This window comes from Urocitellus parryii, chromosome 5 (assembly GCF_045843805.1).
Source record: "Urocitellus parryii isolate mUroPar1 chromosome 5, mUroPar1.hap1, whole genome shotgun sequence".
Lineage (NCBI taxonomy): Eukaryota > Metazoa > Chordata > Mammalia > Rodentia > Sciuridae > Urocitellus > Urocitellus parryii.
Window position 1 is genome coordinate 37,295,935 of NC_135535.1, and position 19,890 is coordinate 37,315,824.

Here is a 19,890-nt window from a genome sequence, read left to right on the forward strand (position 1 = left end):
CCTAGCCAGAAACTCCCAGGAGAAATGAAACAGGGGAGATTAAATAAGTGATGTACAGAGGCAGTTCTTTTTGTTTGTTCTCAGTGGCATTACCTATTAAATCTTTCTTTCTCGGCCTTCCCTGCTTGATGAAATAAAAGCCACAGGGAACGGGGGAGCAGGTAATCAAAGTAGCGCACAAGGCTCTCTCTCTTTCCTAACAGTTCTTCCTTTAGTACTTTGGAGAAGAAAAGCCTGAAGAGTCAGAGGCTGTCAGCGGGTGAGAGAAACAGTCCTTTTAAGTACTTTGATGTCAGGCTAAACTGAAGCCAGTGAACTAGTACAAACGTCAAGAGTCTAAGAGTCTAGACTCAATATTTGAAAGTAAGATGAGTTAGCAAAAAAGCTTCTAAGCAAAACATCTGTGTGTAATTATCATACACACTTATGTAATAAATGAATTTAAAGAGGAAGCACCAAAAAAAAAATGAGACTGGCAATAATTCTTCTCAGGTTTCTCTAAAGCTTTTTCTTGGACTCTGATGTTTGGGTATGTATCAAATTCAAGATGTTGATATAGATAATATTTTTACAATATGTAAACAAACTTCCAAATCTGTATTCCAATTAAAATTTAAAAGTGTCTTGGGCTTCCATATTCATAAAATGAGACTGCGGCAATATGCCCAAACCATAGAAACAAGTTTTTAATCATAGATACCATAAACCTCTTCTAAAAGCAGAAAATGCACAGCTAAAATAAAACAAAGTATAATATCTTTTCCTGAAATTTCTATTATCTCTTATATTAAAACTCAGCCTCACATGAATAACAAACACATTTGATAATGGTGGACCTTACAGCCCACTGTGAGCTCTGTTTCTGCATACTGCATTCCACAAATATGCAATTCCCTCTTACAGACCAATAAATATACCAAATGAGATAGAGCCGTTTTGTTTTGTCTTTGTCGTGGGCTGCTTAGCATTTGAACTTCATTCTTCTTAAACTGGAATTTACCTTGAGTCCTAGAAGGAGACAGAGTCCCAATTCCCATAATGAAATCAAAAGACAATAAACTCTTTCCTCCCCAAGACCTGGTACTCTAGATATGTGACATAAGTTTGTCCAACTAGATGCTCCTGCTTTGTCTTTCACTCTAGAAGGATTGACTCAGGCAACAAGTCAAGGTAATGGACAATCAGTGGATTTTCCTTAATGCTTCACTTTTGCTCCTTCTCCCCTAGGGTATGACATTTTTCTGAGACTGGTACTTCACTCTTCCCTTTTCATGAGTTCTTTTGATGTCTGAATTAGCTAAAGTTGAGAACTATTGCTGCAATTTCTCTGATACACAGCCTGACTAAACTGATTTAACTCTTCTCTCTTGTTTACAACAACTCAAGCATTGGGGAGGTAATTATTTTGTCTGAGTTGCCTTTCTTAAATTTTTTTTTGCAAAGATAAACAGGAATATGCTGATGCAAAATAATATAATTTCAGAGAGCCAAGAGAATGGGTGAAGCTACCTAAAAACCAAATGAAACTCTTAAATAGGATTCAATAGGCAAAAGCAGAGAATCTAACTCAAAGAACCCTTCATTTAAAAGCAAATGCCAAACCCTAGCATTCTAACAGGGCTGCTCTTTTGAAAGTTATCTTTGGCTGAGTTCTGCAAGGTTTTCAGCCCTTCCTAATCCTTGAACTGGAGAGAAGCCCCACCTAGATGGTTAAGATGTTTAAGTCTTTAGATTTAGAGAACCAAGAATATTGGATGAGCTTTGCAGTGTCCCTTTTCTTAGTCTTTAGTTTTATGACAAGAGCGAGCCCAAGGAGATCAAGGTCATTGCATGTTTCAGAAAAAAATAAAAGGCACAGCTCCAGAACTCCAAAGACCCAACTCAACACATAGCCTTCTTACCATACTTCTGTTCAGCCAAGAGACAGCATGGCAGACTCTGCACACCGGTGCTTTATAACCAACGTCAAGTTTACCATCCAGGGGACATTGCTTTATAACCAATGTCAATTTTACCACCCAGGGGACATTGACAATGTTTGGAGACATATTTAGTCTTCATGACCTGGGAGATGGGGGTGCTGCTAGCATCCAGTGCGTAAGTATGCAGCTAATCACACTAAAATATCCATAACAGTTCTCTTCAAAAAGAATTTCTGGTCCAAAACACTGAGATAGAAATTTAGAATAAAGAGAGATCCTGAATCTTAAAGGAAATGCCCACAAGCCTCAGAGATACAGAAAGCACAGTTATAAATCTTGAGCTTGAGAGACATGCCCTTGACCCTTGCCCTTGTAAAATAAGGAAAATGCACAAGCAAAAAAAAAAAAAATGGGGGCAAATTGTGGAGCTCCACCCTGCCTCCTAGCACGGACCCTCTATAAATATTAACACCCCACACCAATGGGTTGCTGTTGTGCCTGTGGAGATGGCCAGCATTCTTCCTCAAGTGCATATTACTTGCTTTGCAGCAAAAACATCTCTTTTGATGCCTTTGAACATTCTCCCTTGAATGTGTAGCTACTTTTCTAAATAAACCTGTCTATGACTTTGAATGGCATGTACTTAAATTCTTTTCTGTCATGTATGCCAAGAATCCTGCTGGTCCTTAGTTGAGATATTTCTTCTCCTACAACAATGTCAGTAGTGTCAAAATGGGAAAACCCTGCCCTACAGCATTATCTCCCTTTAAATCATGTACAAATAAATGCCATGACCCACAGTTAAAATAACTTTCCCACAGTCTACAATACCCACTTTTATAATTACATCTGAAAACTAATTCAAAATCTTCTCTTATGTTAAAAGAGGAAAAGTCTTATAAATCATCTGTCAACATCATGATCCACCTAAGAACTACATAGATGAGAAAGAATTAAAAAGAGCAAATAAAACAAAATAATGAGCATATGCAAGGAGCTACAAGGGGCCAGGAGTATCTGAAGGACTAAAAGGAGTTGTGTTCATGCCAAGAAAGACTTTTAAGCAAGACAGAGAAATATATTGTTTCTTCAGAAGAGAATTCTGGAATCACTTAGAGGATAATCTAAAATGAGCAGAGCCTCTTGGATCCTGCAAGAATGAGGAGTAGCCACTTTCAACCATGGCGATGGCACTAAGGTGAAGAACAAAGGCTGGGAGCGGACTTAGACATATTCTCGAGATCAGTTCACCTCTATCTGCAAAACAAACATCTTCCAGTGCTGTGAAGTATAAATTAAAGGGTTAAAAACAGTTCAAATGAGGGGTTGGGATTGTGGCTCAGCGGTAGAGTGCTCACCATATAAAAATAAATAAGTGAAATAAAAGTATTGTGTCCAACTACAATTAAAAAATAAATATTTTTTTAAAAACAGTTCAAATGAGTTCACACACTTGCATTCATTTGCAAGGTGCATCTAAAGGAAAACATGGTAAAATATTTTAGAGTTTGCATAATGAGAACATGTGCATAGAACTTCTAATATAAAGAGAAAGCTTATGACTTTACCTGCTCCAGGACTTCTTTATAAGTTATAGTTGCTTTAGTATTTGTAACAGGACTGTCATAGATGATAGCAATCTTATCCCCTTTACCATTTTCAATATGACGATCAATGGCATTATAACAAATGTTAAGCATTCCTTCCACAAACCTGAAAAAGAATTGTGAAGTAAAAGTGAGAAATTCTTTCCAAAATATGTTGTTGCTTAACTAGGTTACTCTATTTCTAGTTTGGCAGAGCTGGCTGTAAAACTGTGTTTTCTAGTGCATGCTATGCTAGGTAATGATGGCTGTAAAGTACATATTTAAGATGGCACAGAGTGCACATTTTTATTTTAATAAATATGTATTTATTTTGATGTACACTGGGAAAAATATATTTCGCACTTCAAACTGACATCTTTGTGGATTTTATGGCTTAGGATGATACAGGAGTACAGAATACCAAAGTAATCTATTTTACATAGATGAAATGAATCCTATATAAGTGCAATGCAGAAGCATTAGAGATTATGGAAAGAGAAATGGTAGATGTACGACTGAAGTTTTGGTACTTGCTGCAAATAAACTTACTGGCAAATCCAATTCTTTGAAAGGGCTATGTGTATGTTTTGTTTTAATTTAATGTGAAGACATCAATTGCATATCAAATAGAAAAGCCCTTTTCTGCATGTCTGAAATGCTTCATAACTGAAATAAAGAATGGGACATGCACATAAAATGTTAAATAATTTTCAAAATCTTTTGCAATTAATTTCTTCTTTAATTTGTTAAAGCCTTCCTTTGAAACACAGACATCATATAGCTAAACAGAGTTTTTTTTTTTTTTTAAGAAAATACGGCTCATTTAAAAAAAAAAAAAACGTTTTGTAACTTCCACCTTTTTTTAGAAGGAGGGGATTCAAAAAAATATGCAAGATTGCCAAATATTATAACAAGGTAAAGTAACAGGAGAACATAAAAAGCAAGAAAAAAAGTCCTGTTAAAAGCTCAGAATTGCCTTCAAGGTTTCACAAAGGACCTGTGTGAAACGAGGCGGTACATTAAAAGCAACTATAAGTACAGTGGCAGTATAAGGAAAAAGACAGATACATTACACAGTAGGAGGAAAACCATTTAATCAGCTCAAACAATAATACTGAATATGACTGTACAATTCACTAATACCGAATATGACTATAGCATAGCACACTATACAATTAATACAATACGTAATTTCCAATTGTGATAGATTCAATATTTGTTCAAAAATGTTGTTTATTCCCCTTACTCTACTTCCACCAAAAAAGCTTTGTATCTTCACCTTGCTCCCTGCTCTGTGAGTGGAGAATACACCTCTTGGTTTTGGTTTGCCCAGGCACTTCATTTAGCTCATACAAAGTCAACAGAGGCTTGGAAATCATTTGTATGATTGGGCTGCTGCTCTCCTGCACCTCTACCTTTCTCAGGAAGATCTGCTTCCTCAGCATGGCACCAGAATATAAATTTGCAGTTGGGAACAGAATCCAAAAGAAACAAGAGTGTTCAGTCTAACCAGATATGTCATGGAGCAATGCTCCCAACTATGCCCATCTTAGATTGTCTGACCTCAGAACAAATCTGCAAATATATAAAAATCAAATTGCAGAAATTGTATCCTTACTCATTAAGCAACATAACTGTAGCCAAAATTAACTAATACACCAAAAAGAAAGGTAAAATCTGCTTGACATTCTCTAGGAGAAGTAAGGTAAGATATTTATGCAGAATTTCCCATGAAAATAATTATTCACTTTATTTGTTCAAGTTTCCAAAAAGAAAATATTTCATATTCCATATTAATAGACTATTTGCTTGCTGGATAATTTCTTTTTTTCTCTCACTTCCTCCCCCCCTTTTTTCTTCTATCCACCTTTGCTTCTTTCTCTGTGGGTCCTCCACCTTTCCTCCTCCCAGACTTGTGTACTTTAGAAGTTGCCTGTAGACTTCTTAATGATATCACTATTCTATTTTATTTTTTCTAATTTATGGCTTCTTTATCACTCTTTTTTGCTCAATATTTAATTATGTTCATGAAATTTAAAAAAAAAAAACAGGTAACAGTACTCCCTTTGATCCAAAGAGTCATGGAAGATTGACTCTATAATTTACTTTATGTACCTACTTCTTTGCTTGCTCTTTCTCAAATATCTCCTGTGGAATCTTCTTCCTTGACCTCATCTTTAATTAGCTGTAATCTTGCCAATTCCATATGCCCCTTTTGCTTTTGCTACATTCTCTCCCTGGGTGATCACTACACCTCCTTGACTTCAACTTCCATTTCTTCTTTCATCTCTGATCTCATTCCAAGCTCCACACCCTTATAGCCAGCAGTCTAGTGGACATCTCTACAAGGAAAAAATAACTTGTTGAAGACTAATCATTTCACACCACGGTCTAACCTCTCAGTCCACCCCAACTGCATGCCTCCTTCTCTTCCTATTTTCTATTTTTCTATAACCTAAAATAGAAACCATTTCTTGGTTCACTTGAAAGAGAGAGAAGATTTTGTTTGTTTGTTTGTTTTATCTTTTCTTTTTTAGTGTGCAGCCACTGGTGTTTTTAGGTTGCCAGCATCTCCAGCAACCAGTCTTGGTTATATAAGACAAAAAAGAAAACCCAGGGAATGGATTGCCATGCCATTCTTCCTGTCCCCAAATTCCTAGAAGGTTGACCTTTTCTTCATTTCAATGTCTTCTTATCTGTGACTGAAGTATAATGTCCTAGATTTTAACAGTATTTAGCAGTATGAATAAGAAGTATATTTTCTCCATCTTGTCCTGAAACCAGAAGTCCTTCATTTTTATTGAATGTCTACTATAGGCCAAGTCTTATATGTGTATCAAAAAAATAACCCTTCCCTTATGAGGTAGGTACTATTATTAAGCCCATTTTACATACAAGGGAACTGACGACAGTAACTTGCTCAGGGCAGGTGGCATAGAACCAAGCCCTTAAACATTATATAGTAGTACTTCTATAGGCGGTATTTGAGCAACTTCATTTTTCTTTTCAGTTGTTTACAACTTTTGGATAGCTTACAGGTAAAATTATTAATACCCTAAGATTTTCTTCTTGAAGATCACCCTTAAAGAAATTTAATATAAAATTAAAAATATCTTTTGGGGTAGGAAGGAAATCAACACAGGGAAGAGCCTATAAGTAGTATTGAGCAGAGATGCTGCAGGAGATAGATTGGCATGATGCCAAGGTGGCTCCAACTAAGGAGTACACAGACATAGATTGGCTCAACTCAGAGATGGGCATCCTGTGGATGACTGCACCCAGACAACTGCAAGGGGTCTCTTGGCTCAAAGATTTGACTATTCTTCTATGACAAGATTCTTACTTCATTTTAAATCAAATCATTTCTGTAAAGGTCAACCAAATGCCTTCTGTGTGCTCTCCACTGTGCCTTCTAAATATGTGGATAGTTTTTAAATGATTTGTCTCCCCAGATTTTAAAAATACCTAATGCTCATGTAAAAAGACAAGAAAATATACTTTGGAATATTTTATTTTGTTCCTCCTATATGGAAACATTACTTGTTGTGTAGATAATTTGATAATTTGGCATTGTGCCTCCATAGTAGGGATTGCATTATGAGCTTGTTTCAAGAAACTGACAAATTTTCAAAAATCATGTTTAATAATGATAAGATTCCAGTCAGTGGCTACTCAATAATAAAGTTAGTCCTTGACAACTACTTTTCACAGCATTATCACTATTTTCAATGATCCTAGGATAATATTTCTTGAAGAAAAATATTAGTCACATTGTTTTTTAAAATCACAATTCCAGACTATCGTCCTACAATAGACCACACACATACACGCACACAATCAAATAATCAAATAATCGAATTGCTTTCTGGTAATATAAAATCAATTTACATTACCATCAGAATTACCTGAGTTTCCATTTCATCACACTCCTCTAAACATGAATTATTCCCAATTTTCTTTAATTTGAAAAGTGAAAAATGACTTTATATTTTTCTTGGTAACTCGTATTGATTAAGTACAGTGTCTTACCAATTTTGAAAGCTCTTTATATATATTGTTATTGAACTTATGTCTAACAATGTTACAGATGATTATCTCAGTTTATTCACTAATTTTAATTCATGTTTACTGACATGAAAATATTTTAAATTTGTATGTGGTCAGATAAATTAATTTCCTCTTTTTTCCTTTAGATTCATTCTTTTGATTTCATCTTTAATATTAATCACTTAAGTGTCCCAATAATTTTTTCATATGGATATACATATGCATATAATTCTGTCATATATATCACACATGCTTTACGTTATGTGTATGTATTATGATGCAAAAATATAACCATGTTTGTTTACTTACTAATAGTTCATTTTGTAAGCATAAATTTTTGTTGTTGTTTTGGTTTTATTTATTTGTTTGTTTGTTTTGGTACTAAGGATTGAACCCAGAAGCACTTTACCACTGAGCCATATCCCTAACCCTTTTTATCTTTTATTTTGAGACAGGGCCTCACTAAGTTTCTAAGGTTGACCTCAAATTTGCAATCCTCCTGTCTCAGCCTCCCAAGTTGCTTGGACTATATTTATGCACCATCATGTCCAGCTCCAAGCATCATTTTTTGATTAATCTGTCTTCATTCATTTGTGTTACTCTATTCTTCTGGTATATAGTAGCATCCAATATATTCTAGAATCTTTTTCAGAGCTCTACAGCTTTCTAGAATGTTCTGTCAGTGGACTCATTATTTTTTTTTTTAAAGAGAGAGTGAGAGAGGGGAGAGAGAGAGAGAGAGAGAGAGAGAGAGAATTTTTAATATTTATTTTTTAGTTCTCGGCGGACACAACATCATTGTTGGTATGTGGTGCTGAGGATCGAACCCGGGCCGCACGCATGCCAGGCGAGCGTGCTACCGCTGAGCCACATCTCCAGCCCTGGACTCATTATTTGTTCTCTCCTTTAACTTCAGTCAGCTTTTAGTTCTGTTGAACAAAGGAAGTCGTCATATTCTTTATCCTATACCATTCCTCCAAGAATTTCTTTCATAGAAAATTGCAAACAAGCTGAACATACCCCATAGCCCATTTAAGAAAAAAAAGTAGATAAAATTAAAACTAAACTAAAAGTAACAGTGGAACAATTAGTAATGATGCCATTACCTGTTCAGAACGGTAGAAAATTTCTAGATATATAAAGGGAACAGGAGCAGAATAATTGCTAAATCCAGAAATCATGTAGGATATACTAAATCCCAGTGTACTTGTTATGAAAAATCTTCCCACGAGGTGTTAAAAATTTATACAACCATAATATAGAATACTCTGCATTAATGAGAATTCATGAGAAACCTATTAACCCTAAGCATGGAATAACCACACATCCCTCACAAAAAAAAAAAAAAAAAAAGAGTTGTTTATGCCTAAATTCAGGCATATGGACATGGGTCTAAAGTTTTAATAAAACTCTGAAATAAGGAAAAGATCAGAAGCAGGTAGGAAAAAATAATAGACCATGGGTGTCTGGATGGATGAGTAAGCTATGCCAATCCTTCCTTCACAATGCACACATGTACACACAAATGCACCACACAAGCTTTTACTCTCCTAGAATGTAACTTTCTCACTTGAGGGAGCCTCCGTTTGGAGGATCCTGTGTTTAAGACCTATGGAATAGGAAGAGGGATCTGTTCAATTGCTCTGAGGTCTGCACACCCTATGAATCTTTGTCACCAGGAATTTTCTCTCCTCCCTCTAATGATCACAGGAAGAACTCTAGGAATCAAGACCTGATTCACAGACAAATGAAGGGGAATCAACAGTGGGATTCTTAAAAGTACTCCACTCGGCCACCTGTGTCTTTCCACCCAGATGAGTTATGTACACGTGTGTGTGCACAGACATGCAAGTATAGATAGATAATAGATACATACATAGAATACAGATTCAGAGATACATAGGTAGGAAGACAACAAAAAGCTGGGGCACATAAATAAGAAGGGGAGGTTATATTTTTACCTTCAATAATATCTGCAGTATTTTTGCAAATATTTTTTTAAGATCTAATAGGCAAAGCATCTGCAAAATATCCATCAAAGAAAAAAATGAAATGGCCAATTACATGACAGTATTCTCCTTCATATTGTTAGTAATCAGGAAAATGAATACTAAAATAATAAAGAGATGCCATTTCCTCTATCAGATTGATGTACAGATGTAATACACAGTTTTCGTGAGAGTAAACAGAAATTAGATTTCTCATATAATGTTGGAGAGCAAATAAATTAACTGACTAATTTGGGAGCACTCCAAATCAGCATCTACAAAAATTTTAAATACATATCATGTATTATGTACAATCATTAAAACAATAAAAAATCATTACATGATGCAATGAACAAATGGAACTTTTTACTAAGGCAAAGCAAGTTGTGCATATGTTTATCTACATGTCATACAAAAACAGAAGGAGGAGTTTGGAAAAAGGCAAAATAAAATAAATTCTGAATAAAAATTTGAAAGGCAGTAATAAAGAATACTCTACATTTATATATAGTAAAAACAGTGGGTTTTTAAAAATATGTTCTGAGCAACACTTACATTTTGAATGGGTGATTTACGTATGTTAGTTGAAAATATAAATTTTAATGATCTGGTTTGCTTTGGTAGGACTGAATCATCAACTTCATAATCAGTATAACCACCATCAAAGAAAAATATTTTAACTAAGTGAAGACATCATAGCATGTCTTCTACTTATAATAACACCTACAATGAGCTTGAAGAAAATAAAACTTGGACTAAAAAAATTATACTTCTTTTTATTTTTTTTTCTCATCAGAGTCAATCTTGCGCAGCCAAAGAGTCAGTAAGAAATGTATAGAACCTTCAAATTACAAACAGAGGCCTACTATAAATCTTTGGTCATCATTGCTGCTCTTGACCATGATTTGCTTGCCCTCCTTTCTAGGCACTTGCATGACTAAACTTCCATGAATGCATGATACAAGGCACAGTCACATGGCCCTCTGCTGCCCAGGACATGGCCACAGGTATAACACAAACAAACCCATCTATAAGAACCAGGTGGTTATACACTTCCTTCTTCCTACTGCAGGGACATTCCAAATGGTAGCTGCACTTAATGAGGATGGATGACATGGAGCAAAACTTCCAAATAACCCAAGATAAATATGAGTAATATCTGGGCTATTTTAAACAAAGATTTGGAGGTTGTTTATTCCTGCACTATAACCTTCAATATGCTGACATAAAAGCCTTAAGGTCTATCAATGTTGACAAATTTAAACAAACTTCAAAATTGTCATATTTTATAATTTAAAGAGGATATTTTACAGGGCAAATGAAATCGGAAGAACCTCAGTATGTATAAATATATATGTACACTACAATAATGTTAGATGTCCTGATGAGGAAACTGAGGTAGACGGGTTAAGTGACTTTCCCAAGGTCCATGCATGCTGAGTAACAGGCTGAGATTGATGTCTGGCAGTCAGATTCTGAGTCTCTAAAACTATTCTGTTGTTGGGTTCATGTGAGAGAACTCTATGTCTTCTCTGAGCATAATTTTTCATGCATTTCAGTGTCTCATTTCGATTACCACATAAGTTTCCAGATGGGGAAATTGGCTTAGAAAGCTGTAAGTCCACAGTTATATGGCAATGAAAGAAACCTAGTGAAAGTCACAAGCTGAAGGTAACAGTTTAGAGAGATTTTTGTTTGTTTGTTTGTTTGTTTTTCTCTCCATTAATGAAGTGCTATAACAAAGATGGAAAGGAGGTGATTTGAGAAATATTGAAGTCTGAGAAAGGAAAAGGACGCAAAGACCAGGTTACCAAAGAAACCAAGAGTTTAGGACAGGAATCATCAAACTAAAACCCACATGCCAAATCTGACCCACTACCTGTTTGTGCAAACAAACTGTTATTGGAACATAATAATGCTCAATTTTTTTATATGCATTCTCTGTGATTGCTTTTAAGCTCTGCAAAAAATTGCAAAGGAACTTCTCTGGTCCACAAAACCCAAACTCTTCACTATATGACTTTCCTCATCCCTTATCTACAGCAACCCTGTCCAGTAGAAATTTCTATGATGATCGGAATGTTCTGTATCTATGCTGTTTAATAGGTAACCACTAGCTACACATGGCTAGCAAAATTTAAATAATTAACAGTGTATAAAATTTAAACCTCTGTTGCTCAGTCACACTACCCAACTTCCAAGGGCTCAATAGTCACATTTGACTAATATGACTGAGGATTGGAAATTTACATTTTATTTATTTTAATTAAACAATTTAAATAGCCATATGCTACTGCTGGCTTCTATATAGGACACGACAGTTGTAGAGAATTTCAAGGAAGTAGAGTTGGCTCTCAGTCCAACACTAAAGAGAGATCAATTCAGGAAAAGGCCTAAAAACAATTCTTCGAAGTCAACAACAGATAGGTATTAATGACCTTTGGGTGATGGCCTACAGAGTGGTGAAGACTGTTGCCACCTTGCTGAGAATAGAGGAGTAAAAAGAAAGTTTGAGTGTGCAGGGAAGAGAGTTCTGGCTTCTCTTCAGCTTGTGCAAATCTTTTACCTGGCATTTACTAAGAGAGAAGGATGACAAGCGAAAGTAGCTAAGGGATTAAAAATTAATAGAAGAAAAAAAAAATGCCAGTGGCCTAGGCAAGTAAGACAAGAACAGAGGGCAAAGTGCAGGTTCTGGTTTGGAAGTGCAAGTGCTGCTGAAAGAAGATGCGCGGTTGGGGTGGGGGCAGAACATGAGCTGAGGCAAAAGACAAGTGCAAGCCTCATTTTAAAAGCCTGTGTTCCCTGTAAGAAACAGAAGGCCTAGAGAGGGTGCAGAGCAGGAAAATGACCTGCTCAGAAATGGATTTCTGGAGGAATCCCAGGAGAGCAGTGTGAATGTGAGACTTGAGAGAGAAAGCAGAAAATGGGATCCCTCAGGATCTATTGGCCGGCCTAGGAAGCCGAGCTAAGGAAGAAAAACATGGAGAAAGGGGGACTAGAACACAAACAAATCAATAGGAATAAGAAGGAAGGGTAGTAATCAAAGAAAATGGAGGTTCTTATGATCTGTGGATGTCAAATTTAGGTTCCTTTTAAGGGAGATCTGGAACATGAATATAAAGAAACATTTCTGAAATAGCAGAAGAAGCTCCTATTTTGTTACTCATTAGAAATGTTCCAGGTTCTGAGCTTGCTAATTCCTATATGTTACATCATTGAATCTACACAGAATCCTTTGAGAAAAACAATGCTGTCCTCATTTTACAGATGAGAAATGAAGTTCAGAGAAGTCAAATAATATCCCAGAATTATAAACAATAACAGTGCTTTCTAATTCCAAGGAGGATGTGATGGGTGTATTGCCAGTATTCAACCCCTGCGTGCCTTTCTGAGTAATCTTTGTGTTCTTCTAGAATCTCTGCTTCCTGTGGGCAGAGACCATACAATAACTCATTAATGGCACACAATAGGTGCTCAATAATAATGTTCAACAATTGTTTTTAAGTAAAATCCCACAAGTGTGAATGACTGGTAAATGAGGTAGTACTCTTCTGACACATTAACACAAATCCGAAAACGAGTCTCTGAGGCAACCTGTCCATAGACACGGCAAAAACAATGACTAGCTCAAAAGACTACTATTGCACACAAACAGAGAAGGCTTTAAGCACTTTTAAGAGGGCATCATGTTGCTTGATTCACACAGTGACACCCCATCTAAATTGCAGATACTTGGCTTTTGGGCAGTGTCAAGTGACTGTTCCAGGAAACCCTCCAAATTGAGTAATTGCTTACTTAAAGCAGCATAATAACTGTATGTTAATTTAACCACCAGGGACATTGTTTTTGTAAAAGTATTTGGAAAGCACATCTCTTTGTAGGACAGACAATTATTTTAACAGAGAAAGTAATGCAAAGAAAGATTCTGTAGTCCTATGGATCCTTCCAGCACGGGTACGTATACTCGGAACACATCCACCAGCTCTAGCCACAGACTGCCCCATCTCACATGAAAGGACAGCCCAGACATCCTCACCCCAGCCAGATCATCTCAGGTTAAAACTGAGAGCCTTGCCAAGGGTGAGAAATGCAGCCAGCAGGAAAAAGAATAGAAAGAAAGAAATCAATACCTGTTATTTGAACTGAATCCACTGTCAATGAAGAGAAAAGGCATGAATGGATATCTTAAGGATTCTCGGGTTATGAGTCATGCCTGACAATAAATTCAAAGAAGAACGTGAGGACACCATTTTACCTTGTTTTATTTGTGTTCCTGACAAAAAGTCAGGAAAAACAGAGAACTGAAGTAAAAGGAAATAGTTTACTACGAAAAGAAGGAAAAGATAGAATTAACTTAATTGAGGGTCAGAAGTAAGAGATAAGATCAAAACATAAGTTTATTAAAATTGAAAATAATGTGAAATAAACATAAATGTGTAGTACATTTTTTAAGGGAACACAAATTTCAGCATTCAACCTTTTCATAACACTTAATATACTCTTGGGAACCAAGGTCCCCATTACACAATGCAGAAATAAATCAGCCCATCTCATTCCACCATGTTTCCTACATCCATACCCCCCTCTCCCTTACCCTCTCCCCCATTACCCTAGGTACATGTATGATTGCACAAATGGTGTGACCCTACTTTGGGAACAACCAGAGAAGTCAAAAATTGTGCTACATTTGCGTACAATGAATCAAAGAACATTCTGCTGTCATGTATAATGAATTAGAATCATAAATAAATACTTTGAAAAAGAAAAGAAATAAATCAGCCCTATGTAGATCAGTTTCTAGAAAAACAGACCTATGATCCAGGTTGTCTCCAGGTGCCTCAGCAAGTAGCACCAGAGAAACACAGAATTATCCAGAGACCCAGGAGAGGCAAAAGGGAGAGTGTTCCCTCTAATGTGTACTACTATTACTTGAAGATTCCTCTCAAATTTAATCCTAACTATGAGGAAAGAAATAGGAAAGGGGGCAAGAAGAAGAAGAAGAAGAAATGGCAGTGGCAACATGAGGTAGAGGAGGAAGAACCCAACATCTTTACATGGTATTACCATATTCAAGTTAAGGAGAAATGGGAGGAAAAGAAGGGAGATAGAGATAAAAACTGAAATGAATGAGAATTTTAGTAGGACTGCACATTTTTTCCTTGTTTCATATTCCACCTTCATCCGAGCCATCCATTCCTTGCTCTATAAGGTTATAACTCATGCAGAATGACACACTGCAATGTTCTGATGAAACTCTCCTCTCTGCTAGAGACTCCCAGAAGACAGACACTACCTACACTAACTCATTCTGCTCAACACTTACAGATGTCCACAGAGGGGTGCTGAATACATGCTCTTATTAAAGATGAGGAATACAATCAATCATTTTTGAATGTCCAAGCACTTTTTCTTTCCATCGAGCCTTATAAATTAGCCTGTGATTGTTTCTAGAAAGACTATGGAACTGGGAGAGATACACAGGGAGCATCAGTGTCTGTTATGTTTTATTACTTATAATAAAAAGATCTAGGCAAATGTGACAGAATGTTAAGATTTTATAAAAGTCAGTGTTGAATGTCCTCTAAGTTGTTTCTATTGAATCTTTAAACTTTTTATAAGGAAAAAGATGGTGAGAATTTATTCACAAGATTCACTAAGTTTTTGGAGAACACTTTAATAATATATACCAAAATGTATATAATTACCTTTTGATACAGAAATCTTCTGAGAATTTAAAAGGAGAAAGTCAAGAAAGAAATACATGAATGTACCACATACATATACACTCAGAGAGACACACACAGATAAAGAGGGTTTCCTTTGAGATGTCATGTCCAAAGATGAAGCATATCTTCCTGTCCACAACAGCAAATAAAGAGAAAACATCTCAATGTCAAGACGAAGAGGCTGTGAAATAATTCACCCAGTATGCTAAAATATTATGTATTAAAAATCAAGGCATAGTCAAATGGAAAATTGCAACTTACTACAAGTAGAAAAATGAGCTATCAAGTAATATGAACAGTATAATCCAGTTTTCGGTGAGAACAAAAAGAGAGACCTAGACTATCAAACAGAATGGCAAACAGATGTAGAGTCTACATATTTTCGTATGTGTTATGTCTTTTTAAATGTAGATAGTAGATAGGAAAATTTTTAAATGTAAATAGGAAAAGCTGAACTAGGTCTATAAAATTGAGTTAACTGTATCATCCCAATATCAATTTGGGTTTTGATAATATGCTATGGTTATGTAAAAAGTTACCACTGGGGGAAGCTAAGTGATAGATACAAGTGACTTTTCTGTATTTTCTTAATAACTCTTTTGAGTTGATAATTATTTCAAAATAAATAGTTAAGAAGTAAAAAAGATTGAATGGAACTATAATATACCAAGAGATATACTACAATCCTGTTTTAGATATTAAAGCACAGTTGATTTTTCACTTTTTGTCTTTCTTGAGTTTATCTGTTAAAACTTAAAACTGTACTAATTTTATAGCTGAAAAAAGGGTATAAACCAAAATTTCAATCAGGATTATTTCTGCAAAAAGAAATGCCAGAACAAATAAATTCAAACCTATATGTTACAACCTAGGCCTTGTATCTATAAAAATTCTCCTCTCAGGGCTGGGGTTGTGGTTCATCAGTACAGCACTTGCCTCACACGTGTGAGGCACTGGGTTTGAACCTCAACACCACATGAAAATAAATAAACAAAATAAAGGTATTGTGTCCATCTACCACTTAAAAAAAGAATCCTCCTCTTTGAAAATTAAAATATATAACATCTTCATCTAATTTCCTATCTGCCCCTCCACCTCTCACCAAAATAACCTCACACACACAGACACAGACATAACATAGATACATTTACAAAGATAAATCACACTACACTAACCACTTGAACAAAATATTATGTCAAATAGATATAATTTGCTGTGTTTTTTTTTTCCCTGACCTGATCCTCAAAATTATCAGAGAATACTATCACAAGCTACCTCTTTGGTAATTCCCCCATTGGCTACACACTACATTCACAGATGAAACATTTTCCATTAACACATGGACAATCTGAAACTTGAATACAGTGGAGTCCACTTAATTATCCAAGAGCTCATTATCTGGCTGGTGCTAACCAAGCCCATTATTTCCCCTTTAGTCTCTTTTTTGCTACTTGTCTTTTCTTCACCTTCCTGCTTGTTAGCACTTCCACCTAAAAAATGAGAGGCTCCACAGAGGGATAAAATTCAAATTAGTTGATTTTTTTTTTTATCTATTAAAGGATTCATTAGTTGGAAAATGGCCACTGTTCACCAGAATAGAAGCCTTGTGTTCTTGTTATTCACACTTCAACAGTGAAAGGTAATTCAGAGTAGAGTTGATTATAAAACAAAACAGACTTTGTTACCCATATTTTTACAAACTAATTAGACAATCCCTATCTCCTGTGACTGCTCTTATTAAACCGGGAAATGAAAGCTATCTTATTATACAATTAAACAATAGATATTGTTTTCAAAATTATACTCTATCTGGACTTGCCCAGCTCATAGAGAGCATTCAACAAATGTTTGATAAATGAACAAGACCAAGAAGGAAGGAGTATGAATGAAGGAAACAAACAAGTTAATAAATGAGTAAGTTCTCCAGTCACAGGGCAAAAACCACTTTCATAAATACAACAAGCTAACAAGCACATATGTGCATGTGTACCTGGCTTGTTTTGAAAGTTGTAAGCTAGTATAGTAAATATAAAATAGGATTAATTATAGAGAAAATATGACATAATGAGAACCCAATACACTCCAGAGTCTAACCTGTCTGGTTTTTCATCCTAGGTCTGCATTTGCATACTAAGTGAACATTATTAAGTTACTTAATCTTCCCTAAATTTTTCTTTAAGAACATATATTCTCGGGAAGTTAAAGAACTACTGAAAGAGATATTATTGTTGTTTTGATTACAAAAACAGTGTAGTTTGTATCCTATAAAACTTTAACACACACATACAAACATCCATAAACACTCACAGAAACTCACACATATATAATAAAATCATCCTTTAGAATTTAAGATATTTTGATTGAAGAACACTAATATTTCCAGCAAACATGACCTTTGAAATAATTATATATCTAATGAGAAATGTAAAATCTTATTAGTTATTTTTATCAATTATAAAATTAAAAATTAATCCTTTTATAAATGAAGTAAAGCAAAGTAAAACGTTATCAGATTAGAACTAATAAGTCTTTAACTATAGATCAGATTTCAAACATCTCTTGAAATATTCAGGTAAAATAATGAGATGTTTATAGTGGAGATAGTATATATTATGTTTATTATATAGTAATAAAAATGATAAAAATCAGTCTCACATCTTTATAAAATGTAAGCATTGAACAGATTAAGGTAATTTTTTATTTCAAGTAACATAAATATTAAGATTTTATCAGAATTTTTGGGAAAAATGTAAATGTGTTCTAAGAGGAAATAATGATTTTATTTTTACATTATCTAATTGTTATCAATTTTAAATGATATGCCAGAACAAATCAATTCAAACCTATATGTTACAATAGGTTTGAGTTGATTTGTTCTAGCAATATGTAATTTTTGTTTAATGAATCCACAAACAATGATAATATGATAACAAAACATTTATCCAACTCTTAAATCTGAAATGCTTGAAGTCTAATGTGCCAGGAGACACTTTTCCTGTTCAGACCCACATTGGTACTCAATCTATAGCACACAAGAGAGACGTTTCCCTCCCTGCAGTGGGGAGTCTTTGTCCCAGTGGATAGAAATTCATGTCAATTGTAAAATACCCTTGAAGATGATGAACCAGTGGCAAAGGCAGCCAACCACCTCAAAATGAAGCTTCGATCCATGAAGACAACAGAATTTTTAAACTGCTCAGATGCCTTGATTCATATAGATCATTTAGGGATGTGGTTGGATAGATACTTCAGGTACTAACAAAATGCAATTTATACAGAATCCAGACATATAATATGGATTAACAAGTTTAACATGCATGTGGTGATGATTTAAAACAGTTTAACTAGTAATGCACAAGCCCCACTCATTCTGCTGCAGAGACAACAAAGGTAATTTAGACCTGATCTCTACTGTCCTATTTCCAGGTGGTGATTTATTAAATCACTAGTAAAAGATAAGTATCCATGGAATGTGAGCTTAGGTGGTGGAAGTGGTAACAACCTGGAAATGTGAGCATTTTTTGCCCAACTAGCTTAACGGGAAACAAGACTGATTTGTCTTTTAGAAAAGAACCTTGTAAGATTTTTAGGGTAAAATTCTTAGAGACACCGGAAGGATATAAAATTGAGAAAACATGTGCAAGTCAGCTCTGGGATAACAATGAAGACTTATTTTCCTCTAAAATGAGGGAAAAATGGAAGACACGTAGCAACAGAGCACAAATGAGAAGGAAAGTCAAAATCCTTGATTATAATTTTTTAGAATTCTCTATCAGCCTCATTGTCTTTTCTTTTACTCTCCAGGTCCTGTGATCTAAACAATTATATGTCAGCCAGACAGTAGTTAGAGAATGCAGTTACAACCCATTGTAGAAATTGGGTGCTACAGTAAGACTCAACTGGATTGAAAAATTAAGTACACCAATATAGGACTTCAGAAAAGCCACTTATCTCTCTCTGCTTTTGTTTACAGTTACAAAAATGCATTATAACTGCACCTATTTCTTCTCCTATATTCAAAATAAATTGAGGGGCTTGGGGTATTTCAAGCATGTGCAAGGCCCCAGCATCAAAAGACAGAGAGGGCAGGTGCAGGGAGCAAGAGATAGAGATGCTTATTAGAACTAAGAAAGCTGGATGCAAGGAGATTCCTGAGAAATGTGTCTCTGCACTTAACATGAACCATTTGTCAAGGTCTGTCCCTCTTGCATGTGCAGAAGAAAACTAGGATCAAGATTAAGGAGAATAAAAGGAAAAAAAGAAAGAAGGAAAACTACACATGAATGCATTAAAAAGTAAAAAAATAAAACAAACAAACAAAAAAAACTACTCTACAATTTTCATGATTATAAACATATAATCAATCTTACTATTTTACTCAGAGTTTAGAGGAAAGAAAAAAATTCATATATTTATAATTAGATTAATTAACTAGGTTGTTTAGCACCATGTTCTCATAAAAGTAATATTTAAAATGTACTGCACGCTGTGAATAATGGGGTCATTATAGATTTTTTCCTTAAGTCAGAAAACTAACAGAGCATTTCTAAGGAGGTTGATACTGCTTTCTACTGTCAGAAAATAGTAGTTGTCAACCAATTTGAAGCTACTTCCCCCCCAC

General features: G+C 35.1%; 1 protein-coding gene across 1 annotated transcript in view; it reads right to left on the reverse strand.

Moving 5' to 3' along the window:
* Positions 1–19,890, reverse strand: part of Acss3 (acyl-CoA synthetase short chain family member 3) — a 166,165-nt gene that overhangs the window by 137,104 nt on the left and 9,171 nt on the right. Inside the window, exon 2 of the mRNA XM_026391412.2 lies at positions 3,491–3,635. Coding sequence (XP_026247197.1) covers positions 3,491–3,635 — 145 coding nt within the window. The remainder of the gene's footprint in view (positions 1–3,490; positions 3,636–19,890) is intronic.